We start from the raw sequence: 26,522 nt of genomic DNA on the forward strand, positions 1-26,522 counted from the left end.
CTAGCATTTGTAGACTTAGAGAAAGCTTTTGACAATGTTGACTGGAATACTCTTTTTCAAATTCTAAAGGTGGCAGGGGTAAAATACAGGGAGCGAAAGGCTATTTACAATTTGTACAGAAACCAGATGGCAGTCATAAGAGTCGAGGGGCATGAAAGGGAAGCAGTGGTTGGGAAAGGAGTGAGACAGGGTTGTAGCCTCTCCCCGATGTTATTCAATCTGTATATTGAGCAAGCAGTAAAGGAAACAAAAGAAAAATTTGGAGTAGGTATTAAAATTCATGGAGACGAAGTAAAAACTTTGAGGTTCGCCGATGACATTGTAATTCTGTCAGAGACGGCAAAGGACTTGGAAGAGCAGTTGAACGGAATGGACAGTGTCTTGAAAGGAGGATATAAGATGAACATCAACAAAAGCAAAACGAGGATAATGGAATGTAGTCAAATTAAATCGGGTGATGCTGAGTTAATTAGATTAGGAAATGAGACACTTAAAGTAGTAAAGGAGTTTTGCTATTTAGGAAGTAAAATAACTGATGATGGTCGAAGTAGAGAGGATATAAAATGTAGACTGGCAATGGCAAGGAAAGCGTTTCTGAAGAAGAGAAATTTGTTAACATCGAATATAGATTTAAGTGTCAGGAAGTCATTTCTGAAAATATTTGTTTGGAGTGTAGCCATGTATGGAAGTGAAACATGGACGATAACTAGTTTGGACAAGAAGAGAATAGAAGCTTTCGAAATGTGGTGCTACAGAAGAATACTGAAGATAAGGTGGATAGATCACGTAACTAATGAGGAGGTATTGAATAGGATTGGGGAGAAGAGAAGTTTGTGGCACAACTTGACTAGAAGAAGGGATCGGTTGGTAGGACATGTTTTGAGGCATCAAGGGATCACAAATTTAGCATTGGAGGGCAGTGTGGAGGGTAAAAATCGTAGAGGGAGACCGAGAGATGAGTACACTAAGCAGATTCAGAAGGATGTAGGTTGTAGTAGGTACTGGGAGATGAAGAAGCTTGCACAGGATAGAGTAGCATGGAGAGCTGCATCAAACCAGTCTCAGGACTGAAGACCACAACAACAACAACAACAACAACAAGAGAAACTACAGTAAGATGAGATGAGAGATATGGTACTGTGAGAATAATTTGACACAGGACTGAAATAACACACTGGAAATGCCTAACTCAATAAATAATTACATGTTCACCAAACAGCGACTGTCACACAGAGCAGTGCATCACATCCTTCTCCTCTCAGTCTTTCGACCAACAAACCAAGCATGTTGGTGAATGGTGAATAAAACAATTACAGAAAGGTATTGAAGTTGTGATGATATTTGCAGTGGCACGTGATGTTCACTAATCCTTCCATCCTCAGATATATGCCAAACCAAGAACACCATACACATTTCTAATAAGGCTTCTAATGACACTGTGTATTTAACATGAAATATTATGGTTCATTTAACACATGAAGACATGTAAGTGGCTTATTGTGTAATACCATGAATAATTTCACTCTTACCATTCTTAACTCAGATGACAATAACCAGTGGGAGTAACTGAAAATGTACAGCCCTTGTAGTAGTGTAACCTTTTTGTCATCCAGGGTGGTCATTGGGCAACAGCATCCAATTTGTGTTAAATAGGTCATGTGGGCCTAGTTAAAATTATTTTAAGAGTTATGTTATTTATGGTCGAACAGAACACATAATGTATTGCATACAAGATCTTTATAGCTGCTTTATTTTCACATTCTAAGGCATTTTTGTTTGCAAATGAAAGTCATTTCAGCAGTTAAATAGGCAGTAAGTTTGATTTGACACTCATGTAATTACAAAACACTCATCTATTTAATTCTCCAAAAATGATAGAGCAAAACGCCAACAATTGTGCAGAGGTAGGCTTCTTCATACTGTTTCTGAATATCTTTCAGTGCCTCTAACACATACAAAAGTGTGTCAATAACAGAATTTCCAACAGGTAACTGCAATATGTATGTATACATAATGAATACCATTTTGAAAAAAATGCAAAGCACATGACATTTCAAGCTACAGGCATCCATCTGTATACATCACTGCTCACTCTAAATATTTTGCTGAAGACCTTGCAACTGAAGGGGCATTCACATAATGGACCCGCAAATGCTTCCTTAGACTACTACCATCTGTGAATGTCTTGCTACATACAGTGCAGCAGAAGGGTCGTTCACCCGTGTGGATACGTAAATGCGTTGTCAGATTGCTTTTCCATTTAAATGTCTTGTTGCATACAGTGCATGTGAAGGGGCATTCAGACGAGTGTATACGCAAGTGCTGGTTCAGAACACTACTACTAAAGAATGTCTTGCAGCATACAGTACATCTGAAGGGTTGTTCACCTGTATGTTTGCGTAAATGATTCTTCAGGTCACTTCTCTGTATGTAAGCTTTGCTACAAACAAAGCAGATGAATGGACGGTCACCTGCATGTATCCTCATGTGTACTTTCAGATAACTGGCTGTACTTAATGTTTTGCTGCACACAGTGCATCTGTGGGAATTTTCACCAGTGTGCACACTCAAATGATTCTTTAGTTTGTCACTCTTTTTGAACGTCTTGGAACAGAATGTGCAGCTGTAGTGGTGATTGCCACTGTGCGAAAGTGAGTGTTCCTTCAGACTGCCCTCACTGTAGTAGTTGATAGAATCACATTCTCCAAACACACAACTAACAGAATTCCTGTTCTCATCTGCATCTGAGACATCCTGCATGGTATTTTGTTGACTGCTGCTGCTACTGAAATGTTTTTCTTCATCTTCAAGGCCACTTGTTGTATGAAAGTCATCATTGCTGCTATCCAGGTGTTGTGGACAACTGTTGCTGAAAAGAAGAGATGCGTATCAAGAAAAATGTCATTATTCTACTGCATTTGAAATATTAAATACTGTACCTGGCTCCAGGTACACAAAACGGACTGAAAAATAAAAAAAAAGTAAGAAAGATTATTTGTGTCTAACATACCATTAACAAGATCATAAGACAGAGAATTCAGCTCAGTTATAAATCCATTGAAAGACTATGGATAATAATGATAGCAGTAAAAGTGGCATCCCTGACTAGCAATTTAAATGATTTTTCTGAAAATTTTACAACTGATTGCATAAATCTTAACTACACTTCAGCATAACTTAAGAATAACTCACTATATGCATTCCACAAAAGCTATATTAAGCTGACACTGGCAAAATATTATCTACGTATAACAACATTATATGACTTAATCACACATGAGGCACTGGAAATCCACTTTTACCATAGCTTTGGTAAGTGAGAAATAAAATTTAAGTACTGTGCTTTGTAAACTTGTTTTTTTCATAAGATTATCGTTTGTTCAGTAAGTACTATAGACTTCTTTCTCAAAGGTTTTGTGACAATGGATGAAGCATTGGTTCATCACTTTCAACTGGAATTCACAGCTCAGTTGAAACACCTCTCTTCACTCAGCCCCCAAGACGTTCAAAGCCAATCGTGTCAGCTGGCATGATGGTGTCACCTTTCTTTTGGGATTCGAGAGATGTTATCCTGGCTGAATACCTTTAGAAGATGAATGGAGCATATTATGCTGCTCAACAGATGCATTTGAGGGAGCCCACCAAAGTGAAATGCATCGGGATGTTGATAAAATGAGTGCTTTTCATCAGGACAAAATATCCCTGCACGCATTTGTCATTACAATGTCTACCAGCATGTCCTGGATTTTAACTGCTTTGGATCCACCTTATTCACTCAATTTGGTCCTCTCTGAGTCTCATCTCTTCCCTAAGCTGAAAGAAAATGTAGCTGTAACCCATTTTCGAGCAGATGTTGACGTCACAGCTGTGATGGACTTTTTTTCCATGTAGTATGAAACATTCTACAAGGAAGGTATAATGAATCTGCAGCACAGGTGGCAAACGTGTATCCTCTCTTAAAGGGGACCACATTAAAAAGTAGTTATACACATCTGGGCTACTGACTACTTTGTTAGTTGGACCAAGAACATCCACCCCTCATATACGGAAACAAAATTAGAGCCAAACGTGTAAATGAAAATGAGAAAATACCATTCATGAAAGCAAAGAGAAAAAAATAAATAATAATACTTCACATTAGAAAATTTCTCAAAAAATAATTAACATTTTATAATACTATTATTAGAATTAGCTTCTGCACAGAGAATAAACTAGGAATGAAGACAGTACACAGAAGAAGCAAAACTAAAAAATACAACCAATCAAGGATATATAAAATTAAATGCAATGACTGTAACATGTTCTACATTCAACAAACAGGACAAAAATTCACCACAAGATACAAAGAACACATAAACAAAAGGGGAAACAACATCTCCAATTTTGATATGCATCTTCCAGAAAACCCAAACTACAGTAGACATAAGCACCTATCTTTCCATTTTTCATAGAGCTACATAAGCATCTCTGAGGAAATACAAATTTATGATGATGTAAATAAAATAGAAAGAAACCATGATGAACAAAACACACACACAAACACACACACACAGAATTACTAGCTTTCGCAACCGATGGTTGCTGCTTCAGGAAGGAGAGGGAAAGACGAAAGGAAGTGGGTTTTAAGGGAGAGGGTAGGAGTGATTCCAATCCCGGGAGCGGAAAGACTTCCCTTAGGGGGAAGTGCTTGTGTCTGTGTATGTGCGGATGGATGTGTGTGTGTGTGTGTGTGTGTGTGTGTGTGTGTGTGTGTGTGTGTGTGTGTGTGTGTGTGTGTGTGTGTACACCTGTTCTTTTTTTCCCCTTAAGGGAAGTCTTTCCGCTCCCGGGATTGGAATGACTCCTACCCTCTCCCTTAAAACCCACATCCTTTCGTCTTTCCCTCTCCTTCCTGAAGAAGCAACCATCGGTTGCGAAAGCTAGTAATTCTGTGTGTGTGTTTGTGTGTTTTGTTCATTGTGCCTGTCTGCCGGCGCTTTCCCGCTTGGTAAGTCTTGGAATCTTTGTTTGAAATACAAATTTACACGTATTTGGTAAAAAATTCAAATCACATTGTAAATATACTGAGAACAACAACACAGTTCTTAAAAGTGACTAATTCAAGACAAAAGAAAATCCTAAATTTTACCTACAACACAAATCGATTATCACCAAAGATATAAAGTTAATACCCCTGACACACAAATCAATAATACACTGCCCAGTCAAATTAATGTGACCACCTGTCAAGAGCCTGAATAACTACCTTCCTTTTGCAGCGCTGACTACTGCGAGATGTGGGGTGAGTGTCAGCAAGGTTCTGGAAGGTACCGACAGGTGTGTTGAGCCCTGACACCTCTAATTATGTGGCCAGTTGCACTAGGGTGCGAACAGCCTGATTGTGTTGATTTCACAGATTCTTGATTTGGTTTAAATCCACGAAGTTTGGTGGCCAGGGGAATACGGTAAACTCATTTTAGTTCTCTTTGAACCACGCACATACACTGCATTCTGTGTGAAATGTTCCATTGTCCTGCTGGTAAGTGCCATAGTGCCAAGGAAAAACAAACTACATGTAGAAGTGGACATGGTCACCAAGGATAGATGCATTCTTGTGTTGATCCACTGTGTCTTCCAGAACGATGAGATCTCCAGTGAATGTTACGGAAACATTCTCATGGACCATAATGCTCCCTCCTCCAGCCTGGACCTCTCCAATGATTGTTGGACATTGTTTTTTATCAGACATTTCACACTGACACAGCATAAAACGTGGTACATTTGAAAATGTGCCACTCAGCAAATGTCCTGTTGTGGTATTTCTGTGCATATTCTAGCATTCATTGCTGATGAATAGCAGTCAGCAAGGATGCATGAACCAGGTACCTGGGGCAGAGGCCCATATGCAGCAACATTTGCTGAACGGTTGTTGAGACACTGTTGGTAGCACCTTTGTTCATCTGGGCAGTCAGTTGCTCAACAGTTGAACATTGCACATCTATTCACTCGTACACATCTCCGCAGCCATAGTTCCTACATGTCATCTATGGCCTGTGATGTACCATAGTTGCCTCGATGCTGGTTTTGAATAGAGCCATTTTCCCATGAATGGTAAACATGGCATGTGAACAGTTTACAAGCACGACCATTTCAGAAATGCTTTCACATTTGGCCCAAAAGCTAATGATTGTGCTCTTTTGGACGGCAGATAAATTGCTCCATTTCCACATTTTGATGATGACTGCACTGTTCTTTGCATCCCCCAACATGCTTCATATACACACTCCTCTGCTAGTGTTGCCACTTGCCATTTCTGAGTGGTTATTGCATGTTGACATTGAACAAAAGCATTGGTCACATTAATGGGACTGGACTGTGTATAACAACCATGCACAAATATAACAAAACAAAAGTAGATCATATTTGTAAAATAACATTTAAAACTTAATTGCATAAGTAAGCAATTGTAATACACCGAAATAGTATACAACCTGTGATAAGGATAAATGTGCTGATAATAGCTTGATTGCATCTAGGTACGAGTTGAGAATGAATCATCACTCAAAACCAGTAGTAGTAAATAAAACCAAGCGTCTTTCGTGGATCATTATTACAATAATAAGCATTTCATACAATCAAACACATGTTGTTGAAGTTTATAGGTACAATTACCATGAATTATTTCTTTTTCTTTGTTCACATGGGAATCCTTAAAATATCATTTACAGAACACTCCATGGCATACAGACTGAAATATACACTGATTTCCCAAGCAGGGAAATATTTATCCGAGGCATCCTGGAAGTGCTTCATCGATATGGTACATTGCTGCTGTCAGTAAAAGCAGAACCTAATTTATTATAAGAGCAACAAACAGAGGGGAGGAACGTGGAGCTTTTATGTGATTAATGTTAGCAGCAATGAAAGTGTGGCAGTCAATTTCATATCTGAAAGCTTCAAATACTATCATCATGGTGCTAATAATCTTTTATATGATTCAAAGGTAATGAAGGCCACATCATTTTTCCCTATAAAAATATCAAAGCTTTCTTAATGAAACAAAAATGGTCTCATAAACTAGTTCTTATTACAAATTTTAGGATATATTTCAATTTTCACGATAAGAAAACAAGCCACAATGAATATCTTGGATGTAGAAGGCCTACAAAACACATACAAAAAGTAATCATCGCAACTAAGCAGTTGCGTGGTGCATGTATTTGCAGGCTGAATGGTTTTTGGCCAGCCACACAGGGGAAAATGGACAGAATTAAAATAATTCTTGATATGGTACAAGGCAGTTACGCATATGGAGATCAATTTTGAATACTATAAAATTTAAATAAACATGGAAACAGCCTAGGTGGCGTTGTGAAATTCTTAGATTTAATTTATTTTATTATAAATCCAGCCATAGACCACAAATGTTAATCAAGTTATCAATTTCAGTCAACAATGACCATCATCAGACCTAAAATAAGCATATTGAGGTAACTTGATGTACAAATATTTCCAAGTTACGTAAATATAGAATTCGAAATCACTTTAAGCAAATATGACACGATTTTATGACCAGAGTAGATGCAGTTTACTACACGTCATGTCATTACATACCTAGAAGATAAAGTCACAATAACTAGCTGTACAAGCTACATCATGAAGTTTCAAATTTTGAATACCAGAACACCTTTGTGCTACAGATGTTGACACTTTCAGGAAACACGTTATATTGCCATGTAGTGTCTGCATTCTGGCATGTTAGATGTCACATCTACATTTCGGTTCATATAACTTCAAACATCTATTATTTTTAATTAAATGTACAAACTGCTTCCCACAGAATTTAGTGCAAATAAATACCAAAGCACACATGATTGTGCTTACATATTTCTACAACCAAGCGTAACAAGTAACAAGGCTTTCTTAAAAGCTCAATGGGTACATGGCACTGCCCAGGTATGTATTTATTCCAATCTTCAATTATCCCATCTCTCTCTCTCTCTCTCTGCACATCATCACACTCACCCCAAAAGGAAGCTGTTTGTTCTAACTCCCGTAGTACTTCTTTGCAGATCGTAACTAATATGTGTACCAAATGTGGTCGAAATCATTCCAGTGGCTTAGAATGAGTTTTTTCCCCATGGCTATGCCTGCATACACACATCAAATATATTTCACAAATGCTTAACATACTTCACACCTCCCCGTTGCCATACTTACCTTGTTGTGGTGGTGGGCCTTGTGTGATCAAATGGTTCCAACAGCTACAATGGTGATAGCTTTACTACTAGAAGGAACTCCCAATCCAGATAGCTCAAAGGTGATGATCCAGACTAAATGGAATGCTCTCATCCTCCAAAATTGGGGTTGGGTATGGGTGTCAACTCCCCCACACCATAAAAAGAGCTGTTGTTATGAAATGCCAAGAAATAGCCTTGGATTTGGTATTGAACAATATGGGAAATGACCCCAGAAAGTCTGGCATTAATGCTAGAACATCAAAGACTGAAATGTGGCACTTGGAATGTAAGATCACTCTACACTGGAGCGGTGAAAGTTCTGGATGAAGTACTGAATAGGTGCAGGCTATGCACAGAGTCATTGCAAGAGACAAGATAGCCTGGAGCAGGGATGCATAAAGATAAATTCTTCAGCTACTTCTGTAGTGGAAACAGAAAAGGAAAACATCAGCTTGGAGTTTGTTTTGCAATAGCCAACAGACTAAGAAGAAGTATCGTGGACTTCATGGCTGTCATTGAAAGAATATGCTGGATAAGAACAAAAGGAAAGTTTTACAACTTAACAATGGTCTCATATCATGCACCTACAGAAGATAAGGATGACAAAAAAAACAAACCAGTTTCTAAGACAACAAAGAATCAATATATGAACATGTGCTCTCATACGATGTGGAAATGTTCCTAGTTGATGCCAATGCCAAAGTACGAAAAGACTCCTTCTCAAGAACCTACAATGGCACCCACAATTTACACAATTCCTCCAACAACAAAAGAATGGGACCAGTTAATCTGGAAACTTCAGAAAACCTAAAATTATTGTGACGAAGCAAGCTGGGATCTCTTTACTTCCTCTCTTGTTTTGCCATCTGCCTCCTTAAATTCATTTTTTTCATTTTTGACTAATTACCATTAACACGCACTACTGGCCATTAAAATTGCTACATCACGAAGATGATGTGCTACAAACGCGAAATTTAACCGACAGGAAGAAGATACTGTGATATGCAAATGATTAGCTTATCAGAGCATTCACACAAGGTTGGCACCGGTGGCAACACCTACAACGTGCTGACATGAGGAAAGTTTCCAACCAATTTCTCATACACAAACAGCAGTAGACTGGCGTTGCCTGGTGAAACATTGTTGTGATGCCTCGTGTAAGAAGAAGAAATGCGTACCAACATGTTTCTGACTTTGATAAAGGTCGGATTGTAACCTATCACGACACTGCTGCTCACGTTGGTCGAGATTCAATGACTTAGCAGAATATGGAATCGGCGGGTTCAGGAGGGTAATACGGAATACCGTGCTGGATCCCAATGGCCTCGTATCGCTAGCAGTTGAGATGACAGGCATCTTATCCGCATGGCTGTAACGGATTGTGCAGCCACATCTCAATTCCTGAGTCGCCAGATGGGGACGTTTGTAAGACAACAACCATCTGCATGAACAGTTCGACGATGTGTGCAGCAGCATGGACTATCAGCTCAGCGACCATGTCTGTGGTTACGCTTGACACTGCATCACAGACAGGAGCACCTGCGATGGTGTACTCAACGACGAACCTGGGTGCACGAATGACAAGACATTTTTTCGAATGAATCCAGGTTCTCTTTATAGCATCATGATGGTCGCATCCGTGTTTGAGGACATCGCAGTAAACGCACATTGGAAGCATGTATTCGTCATTGCCATACTGGCTTATCACCTGGTGTGATGGTATGGGGTGCCACTGGTTACAAGTCTCGGTCACTGCTTGTTCGCATTGATGGCACTTTGAACACGGGCGTTACATTCCAGATGTGTTATGACCCATGGCTCTACTCTTCACTCGATCCCTGCAAAACCCTACATTTCAAAAGGATAATGCACAACTGCCTGTTGCAGGACGTTGCAGGTCCTGTACGGGCCTTTCTGGATGCAGAAAATGTTCGGCTGTTGCCCTGGCCAGCACATTCTCCAGATTCTCACCAACTGAAAACATCTGCTCAATGGTGGCCAAGCAACTGGCTCATCACAATACGCCAGTCACTACTCTTGATGAACTGTGGTATCGTGTTGAAGCTCCATGACCAGTGAGATGCAGCAACTACATCTACATCTATGCTCTTCAGACCACCATGAGGTGAATGGCAGAGGGTATGTCCCAATGTACCAGATATCAAGGTTCCTCCTGTTCCATTTGCATATGGAGTGCGGGAAGAATGAATGATTGAATTCCTTCGTATGAGCAGTAATTATTCTAATCCTATCTTCATGATCCCTATGTGAGTGATATGTAGGGAGTTGTTGTATATGAGTAATCATTTAAAGCTGGTCGTTGAAACATTGTTAATATACTCTCATGGAGTAGTTTACATCAAGAGTTTTCCAGTTCAGTTCCTTCAGTAACTCTGTGACACTCTGCCATGGATTTAACAAACCTATGACCATTTGTGCAGTCTTTATCTGCATATGTTTAATATCACCTATTAGTCCTCTCTGGTACAGGTTATACACACTTGAGCAATATTCTAGAATCAGTCACACACGTAATTTGTAAGCAACCTCCTTTGTAGATTGATTGCACTTCCCTAGTATACTACCAATAAACTGAAGTCTACCATCTTATTTACCCACAACTGAACCTATGTGATGATGATGTTTGGTTTGTGGGGCACTCAACTGTGCTGTCATCAGCAACCCGTACGAGGTCCCAATTTTTACACAGTCCAATTTTTTTCCATAGTCCAATCTAGCCACTGTCATGAATGATGATGATGATGAAATGACAAGGACAGCACAAACACCCAGTTCCTGGGCAGAGAAAACCTCAAACTGGCCAGTTGAACTTATGTGATCATTCCATTTCATATCCCTACAAAGTGTTACCCTCAGTACTCGCATAAGCTGGCTCGCTGATATTATAGTCACAGGATACTACTTTTTTCATTTTGTGAAGTGCACAATTTTATATTTCTGAACATTTAAGGCAAATTGCCAGTCTCTGCACATTCTTTCAGAGGGTACATCATTACACATAGTGGCATCATCTGCAAAAAGCCTGATTTTACTATTGATATTGTCTGCAAGGTCATTAATATACAAAATGAACAGCAAGTTCCCAACACACTTCCCTGGAGCACACATGAAATTACTTCTATGTCTGAAGATAACTCTCCATCCAAGGTAACATGCTGTGTCCTCTCTACCAAAAAGTCCTCAATCCAGTAACAAATTTCACTTGATACCCCATATAATCACACTTTTGATAATAAGCGTAGATGTGGTACTGAGTCAAAGGCTTTTCGGAAACCAAGCAATACAGCATCTACCTGACTGCCTTGATAGATCCAAAGCATTCAGTATCATATGCGAGAAAAGTGTGAGTTGGGTTTCACATGATCGATATTTTCAAAATCCATGCTGGTTGGCACTGTCATTCTATTCAACGTACCCACTACCACTGACACTAATACTAATTTCATTCATCTTTTCAGTGGTATTGGGATTAAATTGGGGTAACTCTCCTGGGTTTTCACTTGTAAAGGAACATTTGAAAGTGGAGTTAAGCTTTTCAAGTTTTGCTTTGCTACCCTCAACTTCAGTTCTTGTCACATTCACTAGGGACTGGACACTAACTTTGGATCTTTCTGCTTGTTTTAGTTGTCCTTTATACTTTGGTAATCATTGTTGCCAAAACCTTGTTGTGGTCACTGATACCAGTTTCAATGTGGACGTCCTCAAAGAGGTCAGGTCTATTTGTTCCATTAGATCCAACACATTTCCATCAACTATCTGTTCTAGATAGTTTTCAGAGACAGCATTTAGTAATGTTTTATAGGATGTCTTATCATGTTCACCACTAACAAAACTTTAATTTTCCCAGTTAACTGTTGCACGATTAAAATCTCTACCTGTGATTACAATATGATTGGGGAACTTACATACAAGTTAACTGATGTTTTCTCTAAAGTTTTCCATGACATCACAAGACGAGTCTGGTGGGCGATACAAGGATCCAAGTACTGAGCCTTGACCAAACAATTTCACCTGCATCTCCAACTTCCACCTCAGTGGATTTGAGTTTCTAGTCTACTGTGAAAAATACATCACCTCCATTTCTCATCTGCCTATCTTTCTGATATACAATTAAATGTTTTGCAAAAATCTCACTGCTATCAATTTCAGGTTTAAACCAGCTTTCTGTACCTAGTATTATGTGAGCTTCACTGCTTTTCGTGAGTGCTTAAAACCATGGCAATTTGTTGTGAATGTTTTGGCAGTTTACCATTAGGATTTTAATACCCTCAATTGTGGGAGGCATTTCTTTTAATCTTACACTGATATTTCTCAGTTTCCTACAGCTATCATTATCAGGATTGGATGAAGAGTCACCTAATTTAAAAAACCCTTGTGTGCATCCCACACACAGTCAGCTACCTGAGCAGCGGCCTCTGATGTGTAGTGCACACCAAACCCATTTCGAGGGATCGCACAGTTCTCAACCATATAACACAAGTCTAGGAAGTTGCAGCCTAGGTAGTCACAGAAGTTTTGAAGTCTCTGGTTCAGTCCTTCCACTTGACTCACAGTTCTGGGGACAATGTTGCAAAAGGTGAGCTTCATTAAAACTCCATGCACAAGGCTGATCTTCTCATCCTTCTCTGCCAGTTGCTGGAAAGATCCAAGAATGACCACAGAGCCCAGACGACAGGCATCACTTGATCCAATGTGTGCCACAATATGCAGCTGGTTGCATCCTGTTCCCTCAGAGGCTCATAGAATAGCCTCTTAACATGTTAAATGAGGCCTCCAGGCGCATACACACTGAATGCACCTTGGGTCTTATCCTGTCTATTCCTTAAGGGGTACCATCATTTGCCATATCTTGATTAATAGACCACTACTCTTTTGCGTTTGTCTCCTCCTGACACTGGAAAAAAAGACAGGTGAAGTGAATCCCGTTGGCTCAGTTTCAGTGAAAGATGGCACATCAAACTTGTTGGTTAGGGGGAAAAGTGCAATACCCAGAGTCCTCCCTGGTCCCCGTCCATCCTGTACAGCCTGCTTAGATCTACCATTGACATGCCACTTACAGACAAGTGAGTGAGTAATGACAGTTCTGTACATTCTGCAGAGGAGACAGGCTCCATTGGACAGGACAGTACTTGAGGCACCTCTGGTACAAGTATCTCAGGTACATGACTCTTGGGAGCTCTTCCAACGCACTGATTCACAGCAGATGTAAATCGTTCGACAGTAGTCAGGGCGATTTCCACCTCCTGACAAATGTCAACCAACTTATCCCCCATTCGAGAGCACCATTCACAATGGGCCGCATTTTGGCTGATACAATGTATTATAAGGCAGTGAAAAACTAACTTTAATTGAGCCTTCTGATTATCTTTTAAGGTGTTGAGCTAAAAAGTTGCTAATTCCCTATAAGTATCGAAGCAAGTACACGAAATGAAATTTCTATCAAGGCAACACAAAAATATGTGGTAAAAACTACTAGTTTCCTAAAAGGTTTTAAGTTTAATTACAGTTGTTAGCAAAATCAAAAAGTGAGTTAATTTATGCTAAACAAGTAAATTGAAGACAATACGTAGAGCTACTCCTCTTTATGGGAGAAGTAGATGTAACACATTATGTTAGTTAGAAAATCTGCGACAGTAACTAAATCACAAATGCCGATTTGCTACAATTTGCTCTTACATAATGCAAAGGGCAATGGTAGCTTCTGAAAATTCTCAAAAATGCACATTTATTTAAACTTCCAAAAAGCGTACGGTAGTGTGAATATGCAAGCAATATGGCAAGAACTGGGAAGTGCACAAGCTCTTAGAAAACTAATAAATATAACACAAGCATTTATACAAGAGACAACATGCATGGTAAAAGTGAAAGAAAAGGTGTCAGAAAAGTTCAAGGTGAAAACTGGAGTGCGACAGAAACACTGCCTCTCCTCTCCTTCTGTTTAATCTGGTTCTGGAAAGAGCACTGACAAAAGTAACAAGCCTGGAGACAGGAATACAGCTGGGTAGACGACTCAACACTCTGGCTTATGCAAATGATGTAGTTTTATTAGCACAGAATAAGCAAGATCTGGTTCAAATGGCAAGAGTGTTAATGGAAGAGACACTAAGAAAAGGCCTGAAGATATGTATGGATAAGACCAAATACCTTGTGAGCAGAAAGAATGAAAACAGACCTTTAGATGTAGATGGTAAAATCTTTGAAAAAGTAAAATAGTTCAAATATCTTGGGGTAGTACTCTGTGAAAGGAATGAGACAGACCAGGAAAAAACGGCAAGAGTCCAGGCTGGAAACAGGTCAAGGTTTGCTCTTGGAAAGCTGTTGAAGTCCCAGGTTCTATCAAGATCCACAATGATTAGGAACTAGAGGACAGTAATACAAACTGTCATCCTATATGGAGCACAGAGACCTGGACTATGAAGCAAAAGAAAGAAAGAAAATTCCTGACACTTGAGAATGCTTTTTGGGCCAATGAAGGATGGAGACGAATTGAAAAAGGAAAACCCATGAATTGCTAGAGTTCTAGAAGTTGCTGGACATAGTGGCTGTGATTAGAGACAGGAGACTGAAGTGGTAAGGGAAAGAAATGTTGTGAAAAGGCCACATTACTGGGCAGGTGGTGGAAGGAGACATGAGAGGCAACAGACCAAGAGGAAGACCATGGATGAGATGTATTGATGGGATCAGAGAGGATATGTGTAAGATGGGGCTAACTGGAGAAGACTACATAGACAAAGGAAAATGGAGGTGGCTGATAGGTGAGGCCAAAAACTGGTTTCTGTAGCCAACCTAGTAAGTAGGTAAGTAAGTAGTATTTCACACTTAATTGCACACATATTTCACCTATATCTCTACTGAATTTCACCTTCTGTTTCATTTCCACACGGCTCAACATTTGTATCGTCATATCTCCCAAACTATGTTTTGTACAATGATAAAATTTTGCAGATACATCCAGTGGTATATGTGGCTACCATCTGCGAAATGTGTTGTGAACAGAGTTTGTAGTAAAGAAGTAATAAATTAAAATGTCATTCATAATGCCACAGTTTTTCACACCTCTCAGTATTTGACATCATATCGTCTGACCTATGTGTCATACAATGACAATTTTGCTGGTATATTCACTGGTATATGTGAACTGTCTGCAAAATGTGTTGTAAATACAGCTGGAAGTAAAGAAATAATGAACAAACATTTTATGCTCTATGTGGCACTTTTCCTGCACGAACTGCAAAAATGTAGTAAGCTATAAACTTTTTTACTTTGTGGGAGTCAATTAGAGAAAGTTTCATGAAGTTTTTAAATTAAGTGTAAAGTTTGTTGCAAGCCATTAAGTGTTCTCATTCTCAAATACTGACTAAAGTATGATTGTTCACACATGATCCACTACACTGCTTTTTCACCCCCATCCCTGTGATATGTGACCCCCACAGCAATTTTTTTCTAGACAGTAAGTGATAGTTGTATCAAATTTGGTTGAAATAAGTTCTGCTCACAAACCAGCTCACAGTAATATACAGAGCATCAACTCAGGTATAGAAATGGTCTCAAATTTGATTAAAATGATTTCTAACTCTGTATTTATTGACACACAGTCAGCACGGTTTCAGAAAATATCATTCTTGTGAAACACACCTAGCTCTTTATACTCATGAAGTAATAAGTACTATTGACAGGGGATGTCAAATTGATTCTATATTTTTAGATTTCCAGAAGGCTTTCAGCCCTGTTCCTCACAAGCATCTTCTAACCAAACTGCACGCCTACAGAGCATCCCCTCAGTTGTGCAACTGGATCCATGATTTCCTGTCAGAAAGGCCACAGTTCGTAGTAACAGATGGAAAGTCATCGAGTAAAACAGAAGTAATATCCGGTGTTCCTCAAGGAAGTGTTACAGACCCTCTATTGCTCCTGATCTATATTAACGACATGTGAGAAAATCTGAGTAGCCGCCTTAGATTGTTTGCAGATGATGCTGTAATTTACCATCTTGTAAAGTCATCAGATGATCAAAACTACTTGCAAAATGATTTACATAAGATATCTGTATGGTACAAAAAGTGGCAGTTGACCCTGAATAAGGAAAAGTGTGAAGTTACTCACATGAGTACTAAAAGAAATCAGCAAAATTTCGATTACGTGATAAGTCACACAAATCTGAAGGCTGTAAATTCAACTAAATACTTAGGGATTACAATTACAAATAACCTTAACTGGAACAATCACATAGATAAAATTGTGGGTAGAGCAAACCAAAGACTGCAATTCATTGGCAGAACACTTAGAAGGTGCAACAGGTGTACTAAAGAGACTGCTTACACCACACTTGTCCGCCCTATTCTGGAGTATCACTGTGCATTGTGGGATCTGCATCAGGTGGGACTGATGGACGACATGGTAATAGTACAAAGAAGGGCAGCTCGTTTTGTATTATCGTGAAATAGGGGAGATAGTGTCACAGACATGATACGTGAATTGGAGTGGCAATCAAAACAAAGGCATTTTTCGTTGCGACGGGATCTTCTCATGAAATTTCAATCATCAGTTTTCTCCTCTGATTGCAAAGACATACTGCTGGCACCCACCTACATAGGGAGAAATGATGATCACAATAAAATAAATCAGGGCCCGCACAGAAAAATTTAAGTGCTCATTTTTCCTGCATGCCATTCGAGAGTGGAACGGTAGAGACGGCTTGAAGGTGATTCATTGAAACCTCTGCCAGTCACTTTATTATGAATAGCAGAGTAATCACTTAGGTGTATTTGTTTAACTTTCATATAAAAAAAGGACACACACACACACACACACACACACACACACACACACACACACACACACACACACACACACACACACACACACACAGAGAGAGTGTGTCTGTCGTCTGTTGCTGACAAAGGCTGTAATGTCTGAAAGCTTTATTTGTGACAGTCTTTTTGTTGTGCCTATCTGTGACTCAGCATTTCCGCTATATGGTGAGTAGAAACTTTCCTTTTCATAATATTGTTACATTCCATCCTGCATTTTCCATTGTTTTATTTTAATATATGTATGTTAAGCACGCTCAGGATGCACAATTTTATGTCTGAAGGTGGTCATCACTGACAAATTAATAACTTGATTAATAAACATTTGTGGTCCGTGACTGGATTTATAGTAAAATAAATATTTCCTGGATCTCAGGAAAACCTTAGTGTGACTGCCGCATCTGATGAATCTTAAATGTAAGCCAAGTGATGATCCCAGATCCAGCAGTGTGTGTGTGTGTGTGTGTGTGTGTGTGTGTGTGTGTGTGTGAGAGAGAGAGAGAGAGAGAGAGAGAGAGAGAGAGAGAGAGAGAGAGAGAATACATCCACCATCCAAATGTGTAACAAATCAGACTGATTTATCATCAGCAAACTGTACATAGAAGTGTCACTGAAAGGTCGTTTATAATTATAAACATGAGTGCGCCCACTACAGATCCTTATAGCACTCCACAGGTAACATTCACGCATTATCATAAATATGTGCCGCATGCATCTTTCATTTCATCTCCGCTTCATCGCTTACACCACAACGGTGTTCCGTTCGTCTGGACGACGGAATGCGAAGGCGCCTTTCACCAGTTGAAATCGGCATTGCTTTCCAATATTTGCCTTATGCCATTCAATCCCCAGAAGCCCCTTTTGTTAATGGTGGATGCATCGGATTTCGGGATCGGTGCTGTGCTTGCGCACAAAGATGGATCGTACGATCGCCCTATTGCCTTTGCGTCCAAATTGCTCTCGTCTGCTCAAAGAAATTATTCACAGATCGAGAAAGAAGCACTGGCTCTCGTCTTTAGTGTTACAAAGTTTCATGATTTCTTGTATGGTCATCACTTTACCATAATCAGACTACAAACCTTTGACATCGCTTTTTCATCTGACCAAGCCTGTACCTCCACGTACAGCGCAGAAATTCATTCGCTGGTCTATTTTCCTCTCGCAGTACTGCTACGATATCTTGTATCAGTCCACTGCTGAGCACGGCAACGCCGATGCGTTGTCCCACTTGCCTGTTGCTGAGGATAGGGCATTCGATTCCTCCGAACTTGCTTGCAAGTTCATTAATGCGGAAACCGATGACGTGGTCGAATCGTTTCCGATTGATTTTCGTCGTGTAGCTACAGCCACAGCTGCCGACCCTGTCCTTGCTCCCATTCTGCGTTTTGTTGCTACGCAATGGCCCTTGTCAAAGTCCCGGATCGGGGACCCGTTGTTTCACCGATTGTTTGCTCACAAGGAGAGACTTTTTGTACGACTTCTTGTTTCTCTGTTGTGTTTTGATAACGATCAGTCCAGGGTTGTGGTACCACATTCGTTACAGTCCTCTGTCTTACAGCTTCTCCACCAAGGACATTGGGGTATAGCGAGAACAAAACAACTTGCTTGTCAGCACTGTACTTGGTTTGGAATCAATGCCACGATTACGAATATGTGCTCTTCTTGCATGGTGTGTGCTGAACAACAATCAGCACCACCGCGGAAATTCTTTGCATGGCCAAAAGCCACTTCCCCTTGGCAACACTTACACATCGATTTTGCTGGTCCATTCTGGAATGCTCGATGGTTGGTTGTGGTAGATTCATTCAGTAATTTTCCTTTTGTTGTCCGGATGTCTTCCACAATGTCATCTGCCACCGTCCAAGCGTTATCCGCTATCTTTTGTGTTGAAGGTCGTCCACAGACTATTGTATCCGACAATGGCCCACAATTCATGTCCACAGAATTTCAGTGATTCTGCAAGGCCAATAGTATTCAACATCTGACATCCGCGCCGTTTTTGTCACAGTCTAACGGTGCCACTGAAAGATTAGTCAGGACTTTCAAGTCACAGATGTTGAAGTTGAAAGAGTCGCATTCTCGGGAGGACGAGTTATTGCTCTTTTTGTCGTTGTATCGCTCTCAGCCCCAAGATGGTCGCTGGCTGGCAGAGTTGCTCCATGGTCGCCCTCATTGAACCTTGATGTCTTTGCTACATCCGCCGCATCAGGTTCCTTTGCAGCGGCAGACACCTGCTTTTGCTCCAGGCAACGTTGTCTACTATTGCCACTAACGAGGTTCACGGCGTTTGCTTGAAGGGTGCATTCTTCGCTGCCTCGGCAGTGCTATGTATCTGGTTTTGGGGGCCTCTGGTGAGGTGCGTCGGCATCTCAATCAGCTGCACCTCTGTCATCGCACGGGATCTGCTGCTCGCTGTCTGCTTTCAGCGACGGTGCCATCCGGTCAGGGCCCCGGGGACCCATCTACTGGCTCGCCTCAGCCCCAGGTGTTACCGACACTGCCTTCCATTTTGCCCCATGGCGACGCGCTGCCGCCACCTGTTCTCCCGCCGGCGACACCCGCAGTGGACGTGTCACTGCAACTGCCGGGTGCCTCCCTGGGTCACGAGCCACCGATCGCTTCCTGTGACCAGTTGTCCTCCGCCAAGGAACTCTTGCCCGCTCCGGACCATATGTCGTCTTCGCCCGTCGGGTGCCCCGGGCCGATGGAGGCCGACCCTTCGGCCCCTCCTGTCTCTCTACAGGTGCATACACTGCGTTTTGGCGTGCACCCTGGAGCAGGTTTACAGGCGTTTCCTAGCTCCCAGCGGTCCGAATGGCAGGGTGCTGGTGGCACAGCCTCGCCTGTTGTTAGGCTCCCCACCTCATCGCATACGTCAACATGGGGCCCTCCCCACGGCGGGCAGAAGCCTTATGCTACAACCGTATGCCAATTTGCGGGAGAGGAATGTGGTGTCACTGCCAGACACCACACTTGCTAGGTGGTAGCCCTTAAATCGGCCGCGGTCCAGTAGTATACGTCGGACCCGCGTGTCACCACTATCAGTGATTGCAGACCAAGCGCCGCCACATGGCAGGTCTAGAGAGACTTCCTAGCACTCGTCCCAGTTGTACAACCGACTTTGCTGGTGATGGTTCACTGACAAAATACGCTCTCATTTGCCGAGACGATAGTTAGCATAGCCTTCAGCTACGTTATTTGCTACGACCAAGCTAGGCGCCATTATCAGTTACTATTGATACTGTGAAATATGTACCATCAAGAGTGACATTCATCCTTACTGGATTAAAGTTAAGTATTCCACCAGCTACGTCCGTTGTTTCTAAATTCTAATTTCCTTGTCCTGTTCCAGACCTCACACCAGCCTGCGTGAGCTAAATCGCGTGCCTCTCAGCCTCGTCTAGTAACACGGTGTTGGCTCTCCTGCCAACCTGAACAGTCATTAAAGACATGCTACTACTTTGCTAAATAGAATTTTGTTACCCACACACTCTAAGACAGGCTGGTCCAGCTTGAGGGTCTGCCAGTGGGAAGCCAAGTGCTTAAGGCCAATCAAACAGGTGAAGTGCAGGCAGTCAGACATCCAGGTTGTAGTGTGAGTGTACTGCCGTGGGCTTGCACCTGTGGGCAGTGGTGGCCAAGTGATTTGCACATCTGCATGCAATCTGCTACATAGCAGATAATGACTACTAGCTGCGTAAGCCCCATGCGGCAGTACTGGAACAGCCTACTCCAAGGTTTAGACATGGTCACACAATATATCAACAGATGCTGAGTAGCAGATATGCACAATAAAAAGTCTCTCACAATTAAAGCTTTCCACCGTTAAGGCCTTCGTCAACAACAGACAAAACACACACACACACACACACACACACACACACACACACAACACAACACAACACAACACAACACAACACACAACACGAGCGCGCGCGCGCAAATGCAACTCTCACACGACTGCAGTCTCAGACATGGTGGAAATGGTGACTGCATGGGATTAGGGAGGACATTGGAGTGCGGAGGGGCTGGATGGGTGAGGACAGCGACTAACAAAGGTTGAGGCCAGGAGGGTTACAGGAATGTATGATGTATTGCAGGGAAAGTTCCCACCTGCACAATTCAGAAAAGCTGGTGTTGGTGGGAAGGATCCATATGGTACAGGCTGTGAATCAGTCACTGAAATGAAGAATATCATGTTTGGCAGTGTGTTCCGCAACAGGATGGTCCACTTGTTTCTTGGGCACAGTTTGTCGGTGGCCATTCATGCGAACCGACAGCTTGTTGGCTGTCATGCCTACATAGAATGCAGCACAGTGGTTGCAGCTTACGTTGTAGATTACCTGACTGGTTTCACAAGTAGCACTGCCTTTTATGGGGTAAATGGAGTTAGTGAACTGACTGGAGTAGATGGTGGTGGGAGGATATATGGGACAGGTCTTGCATCTAGGTCTATTACATGGGTATGAGCGATGAGGTAAGGTTGTGGGAGCAGGGATTGTGTAAGGATGGCCAAGTATACTGCGTAGTTTCGGTGGGCGGCAACTCAGCATCTCCGCTACACAATGAGTAGCAACTTTCCTTTTCATAATATCCTGGATTTTCCACTTCTTCAATAAATCAACAGAATAATTTTCCTTGTTTAGCTGTGCAAGAACTGTATTTGTGAGGTTTTTTAATGGCTTCCTCTGTGGAGAATCCTTTACAAAAACCAAATTGAGATGCAGTGAGAAGTTCTGATCAGTTAAAAGAGACACAATTCTTCCATAAGTTATTTTCTTAAACCCTTTCAAAAAGATTGGAAGAAGTGAACTAGGCTTGTAACTAGAGACAGTTTGTCTATCTCTAATTTTCTAGATGGATGTTTCTACACATATCAAAGTCTGCAAAGCAATATGCCATGTGTCATTGATTTATTACAAAGACAGCTAAGGGTAAATCATATTAAGTTGGTACAGGATTCTAATACTCTGACATAATCTGATGAATTATGGAATCTTCTTAGGGATTGTATTTTTGAAACTACTGTCTGCTTCTGGTACATGCAGTGTTTCCTCACATCAATACAATGCACCTGTACTTGACAGTTTATCACGAGATGCAGTGTTTGCTACCATTGTGAGGAAGTAATCACTGAATCAGTTTGTTCCACAGAAAATAATGGTCTGTCACTGCAGAGGTATACCTGCCAGTTTGAGTACACATAAAATACGGGATAAATTGTTTTGCTCCCAGATGTCTAGCTTGTCCCTCCTCTCATGGAGTACACAGGGTAGAGAAAAGCAATATGGTTACAGGCACCTGCACTATAATGTCTATAACTGTCTAATGAGATGGTTAAATAAAAACGGACACTATTTTGCTATAATTTGATATATTTTATGTGTAAAACATCTGCCCCGACACTATCTACTCTCATCAAGGGCTCTCACGGGCGCCACCTAGCCACGGCAAAGCCCACCTGGCATTATGGTCACATCCTGATGCCACAGGAAGGTAAGTATCAACTCCTTGGCATGCATGAGTAGCTAGTAGTTCAGACATCAGCAATGTGATCACTGCATTGTGAGGGGTCTCAACTGAAAGGGTGCGTAATAACCCCATCACATTGAATTGGTTACCACATTGGCTTTGAAGCATGTGGAAGAGTGTAGTGTCAGACGATCTTTAACACTGCCTGCACTATGTGCTCTTTAAGGTATTCTTCCCCATTCGGTTCATAGTACACAAAAAAAGTAAGAAAATCTAGGCCAAACCCAAAAGGGGACCAAAACTTATTTCAGAAAAACACAATGTAAAGAAAATTAATCGACACCAAAGATTGCCACCATGAGAAAGAGAGTAAGAGAAAGAAGACAAGGAACGAGAAATTGCAGCATAGGAAAGAAAGGAGGTACTGCAATATTTTGAGACCCCACACTCACCACATACAAATTCACAAGAGCCATGAGCCCCCTGACGAGTTGATCCACATATGGATTAATCTGTTTCTGGACATATCAGTTGGCATTAAAGGTGTGCTGAAAGAATAATTTTACAATGCAGACACCCGACATGGGCAGCAAACACTGATCTTCAGATTATGCCATGAATTAGCTAAATACAGGGTGAGGCATAAAGGATGAACAGTTTTCAAATGAACAATATATTGTTAGGATTGCTTCAAATTTTTTTTTAATTACAGAATAACATTCAAATAATGCAGGTATTTAACAAAATTAATGCTTGAAAACAACATCTCCCAGGTGATGGCCGTTTTCAGGTTTGCACTTCTGAAGGCGCTTGTAAGTTGGCTTCAACTCTCTGCAACATGCCTCTGTCTATTTGGACCATTTACACATAAACAGCTTCCTTCCATTCTTCAAGTGTACGCGATTTATGCACGTACACACGATTTGAGGTAATCCCATAAAAAGTAGTCACTCATGGATAAGTCCGAGGAACGAGGAGGCCAATGAATGTCCCTGAACTGGGGAAAAACTCTACCATGAAAAACAGTCTTAATTGCTTCCATAGTCAATCCTGCCATGTGAGCTGTAGCTCCATCCTGCTGAAACCACACTCCCCAGATAGGAATATATTTTCTTCTTAATTCAGGTAGAAAGAATTCGGTGATCGTCTCTCTATATCTTTCAGAGGTTACGGTTACAGTGTTCCCGTTCTCATCTTGGAAAAAGTATGGACCAATAACATCTGTACCTGTTACAGCACACCAAACCGTCACCTTGGGGCTATGTAATAGATTTTTCATGCAGTAGTTTTGGGTTTTAACTGGCCCAATAATGACAGTTCTGCTGATTTACCATTCCATGCTTCATCACTCATAAGCAAAATAATGTTGTCATTTTACTCAAATATGGCATCCATTTCTCGGGCAAAGTTTAGCTGCTATTCATAATCTCTTGGGTTTAATTTTTGCACAATGGCCATTTTTTACGGACGGAATTTTAGGTTAGTATGCAAAATATGCCTTACCGAGCGATTACTGAGGTGCAGGACAGCTGAGTGTCTTCTAGCACATTGACCGCCACTATGGAGTATCGCTTGATGAACTCGTCTACATCTACATCTACATCTACATGACTACTCTGCAATTCACATTTAAATGCTTGGCAGAGGGTTCATCGAACCACAATCATACTATCTCTCTACTATTCCACTCCCGAACAGCGAGCGGGAAAAACGAACACCTAAACCTTTCTGTTCGAGCTCTGATTTCTCTTATTTTATTTTGATGATCATTCCTACCTATGTAGGTTGGGCTCAACAAAATATTTTCGCATTCGGAAGAGAAAGTTGGTGACTGAAATTTCGTAAAAAGGTCTCGCCGCGACGAAAAACGTCTATGCTGTAATGACTTCCATCCCAACTCGTGTATCATATCTGCCACACTCTCTCCCCTATAACGCGATAATACAAAACGAGCTGCCCTTCTTTGCACCCTCTCGATGTCCTCCGTCAATCCCACCTGGTAAGGATCACACACCGCGCAGCAATATTCTAACAGAGGACGAACGAGTGTAGTGTAAGCTGTCTCTTTAGTGGACTTGTTGCATCTTCTAAGTGTCCTGACAATGAAACACAACCTTTGGCTCGCCTTCCCCACAATATGTAGTCTTTCCAACTGAAGTTGTTCGTAATTTTAACAGCCAGGTACTTAGTTGAATTGACAGCCTTGAGAATTGTACTATTTATCGAGTAATCGAATTCCAACGGATTTCTTTTGGAACTCATGTGGATCATCTCACACTTTTCGTTATTTAGCGTCAACTGCCACCTGACACACCATACAGCAATCTTTTCTAAATCGCTTTGCAACAGGAAATCACGAATCCAGTCGCACAACTGAGACGATACCCCATAGCTCCGCAGCTTGATTAGAAGTCGCTTGTGAGGAACGGTGTCAAAAGCTTTCCGGAAATCTAGAAATACGGAATCAACTTGAGATCCCCTGTCGATAGCGGCCATTACTTCGTGCGAATATAGAGCTAGCTGCGTTGCACAAGAGCGATGTTTTCTGAAGCCATGCTGATTACGTGTCAATAGATCGTTCCCTTCGAGGTGATTCATAATATTTGAATACAGTATATGCTCCAAAACCCTACTGCAAACCGACGTCAATGATATAGGTCTGTAGTTAAATGGATTACTCCTACTACCCTTCTTGAACACTGGTGTGCAATTTTCCAATCTGTAGGTACAGATCTATCGGTGAGCGAGCGGTTGTATACGAGTGCTAAGTAGCGAGCTATAGTATCAGCGTAATCTGAAAGGAACCTAATCGGTATACAATCTGGACCTGAAGACTTACCCGTATCAAGCGATTCGAGTTGCTTCGCAACCCCTAAGGTATCTGCTTCTCTTTCCACATTTTCTTGGGTCTGAACTGAGCAAGGAGCTCATGGTAGTTTTTTGTTCATAATTGTTCCTCGTGTTCGAAATGATTCTACCAAACGTAAAATGGTATTATGAGTAGGAACACTATCATGTCTAGCAAGACTGAAATGGCGATGAGACTCACCCTGCACTGCAACAATAGATTCACTATCGCACACAAAACTATTGTAGCTAAGCACACGATGTTGCACAGTCCACGGCTCCGTGACCTTGACTAAACAAAATGGCAGGAGCTACCGATCACGTTACCACATTACTCCCCCCCACTCCGACTGCATGAGCCTGAATAATAGCTGTTCTGAAAACGTCTGTCCTTTCTGCCTCACCCTGTACTGATGGGCTTTTCTAATGTATAGTGGTGCATGTTCTGAGAGTTCACATATACTGACAGGCTGAAACAGACTTCATCTGAAAGAGTGTAAACTTATGGTCCAAAAATCCTGATTCCAGTTCACTCAGAAACCAGTAGCATAATTCAACACACAAAAGTTCGACTGGATGCTTTAACTCACGCGCAACAAAAAATTAATGTAAATTCCTGGTTGGAGCAATACCTAAAGCAAGGGAAAGGCAACCATTCACCTTTGGTGATCAATGGACAGAGCAAAGGAATAGCATTCACACTAGCTCTCAAGCAAGAGTTCTTTTCTAGCAATAGTACATACACACACACAAAACGTATAGACACCCATACGCACACTTTTGTGGCCATGGCATGCCATGTAGAATGTGTGTGTGTGTGTGTGTGTGTGTGTGTGTGTGTGTGTGAATCTGTCTCGCGTGTGTGAGAGAGAGAGAGAGAGAGAGAGAGAGAGAGAGAGAGAGAGAGAGAGAGAGAGCGCAATTTAGCAATTTAGAAACAGACAATAAAAGTCAGGCATAGCCATCATCAATGCAAATTTTCTCTGTCATTCCGTGATTTTTAGGGTGGCAGGTACCCAGTAAAAAGTGTATCTTGGACTCAGGGAACAACTACAAATGTTTATTTTTGCAAAACAGTCAGTTGAAGAGATGGTTAAGTTTTTTTTGTAGTTCACAGTGACAAGTGTCTTATATTGTTGACTGCAATGAAGAA

The 26,522-nt window shown here is 41.3% G+C and overlaps 1 protein-coding gene across 3 annotated transcripts in view; it reads right to left on the reverse strand.

Moving 5' to 3' along the window:
- Positions 1-1,718: 1,718 nt before the first annotated feature.
- LOC126336424 (oocyte zinc finger protein XlCOF15-like) overlaps positions 1,719-26,522 on the reverse strand; it is a 31,374-nt gene continuing 6,570 nt past the window's right edge. For 2 of the 3 annotated variants that reach the window (XM_050000118.1, XM_050000116.1), the window contains one exon: positions 1,719-2,869. In XM_050000118.1, the coding sequence (XP_049856075.1) occupies positions 2,089-2,869 (781 nt within the window). In that variant the 3' untranslated portion in view covers positions 1,719-2,088. The remainder of the gene's footprint in view (positions 2,870-26,522) is intronic. The other variant, XM_050000117.1, reaches the window with a different exon arrangement.

The sequence above is a fragment of the Schistocerca gregaria genome, chromosome 2 (genome assembly GCF_023897955.1).
Source record: "Schistocerca gregaria isolate iqSchGreg1 chromosome 2, iqSchGreg1.2, whole genome shotgun sequence".
Lineage (NCBI taxonomy): Eukaryota > Metazoa > Arthropoda > Insecta > Orthoptera > Acrididae > Schistocerca > Schistocerca gregaria.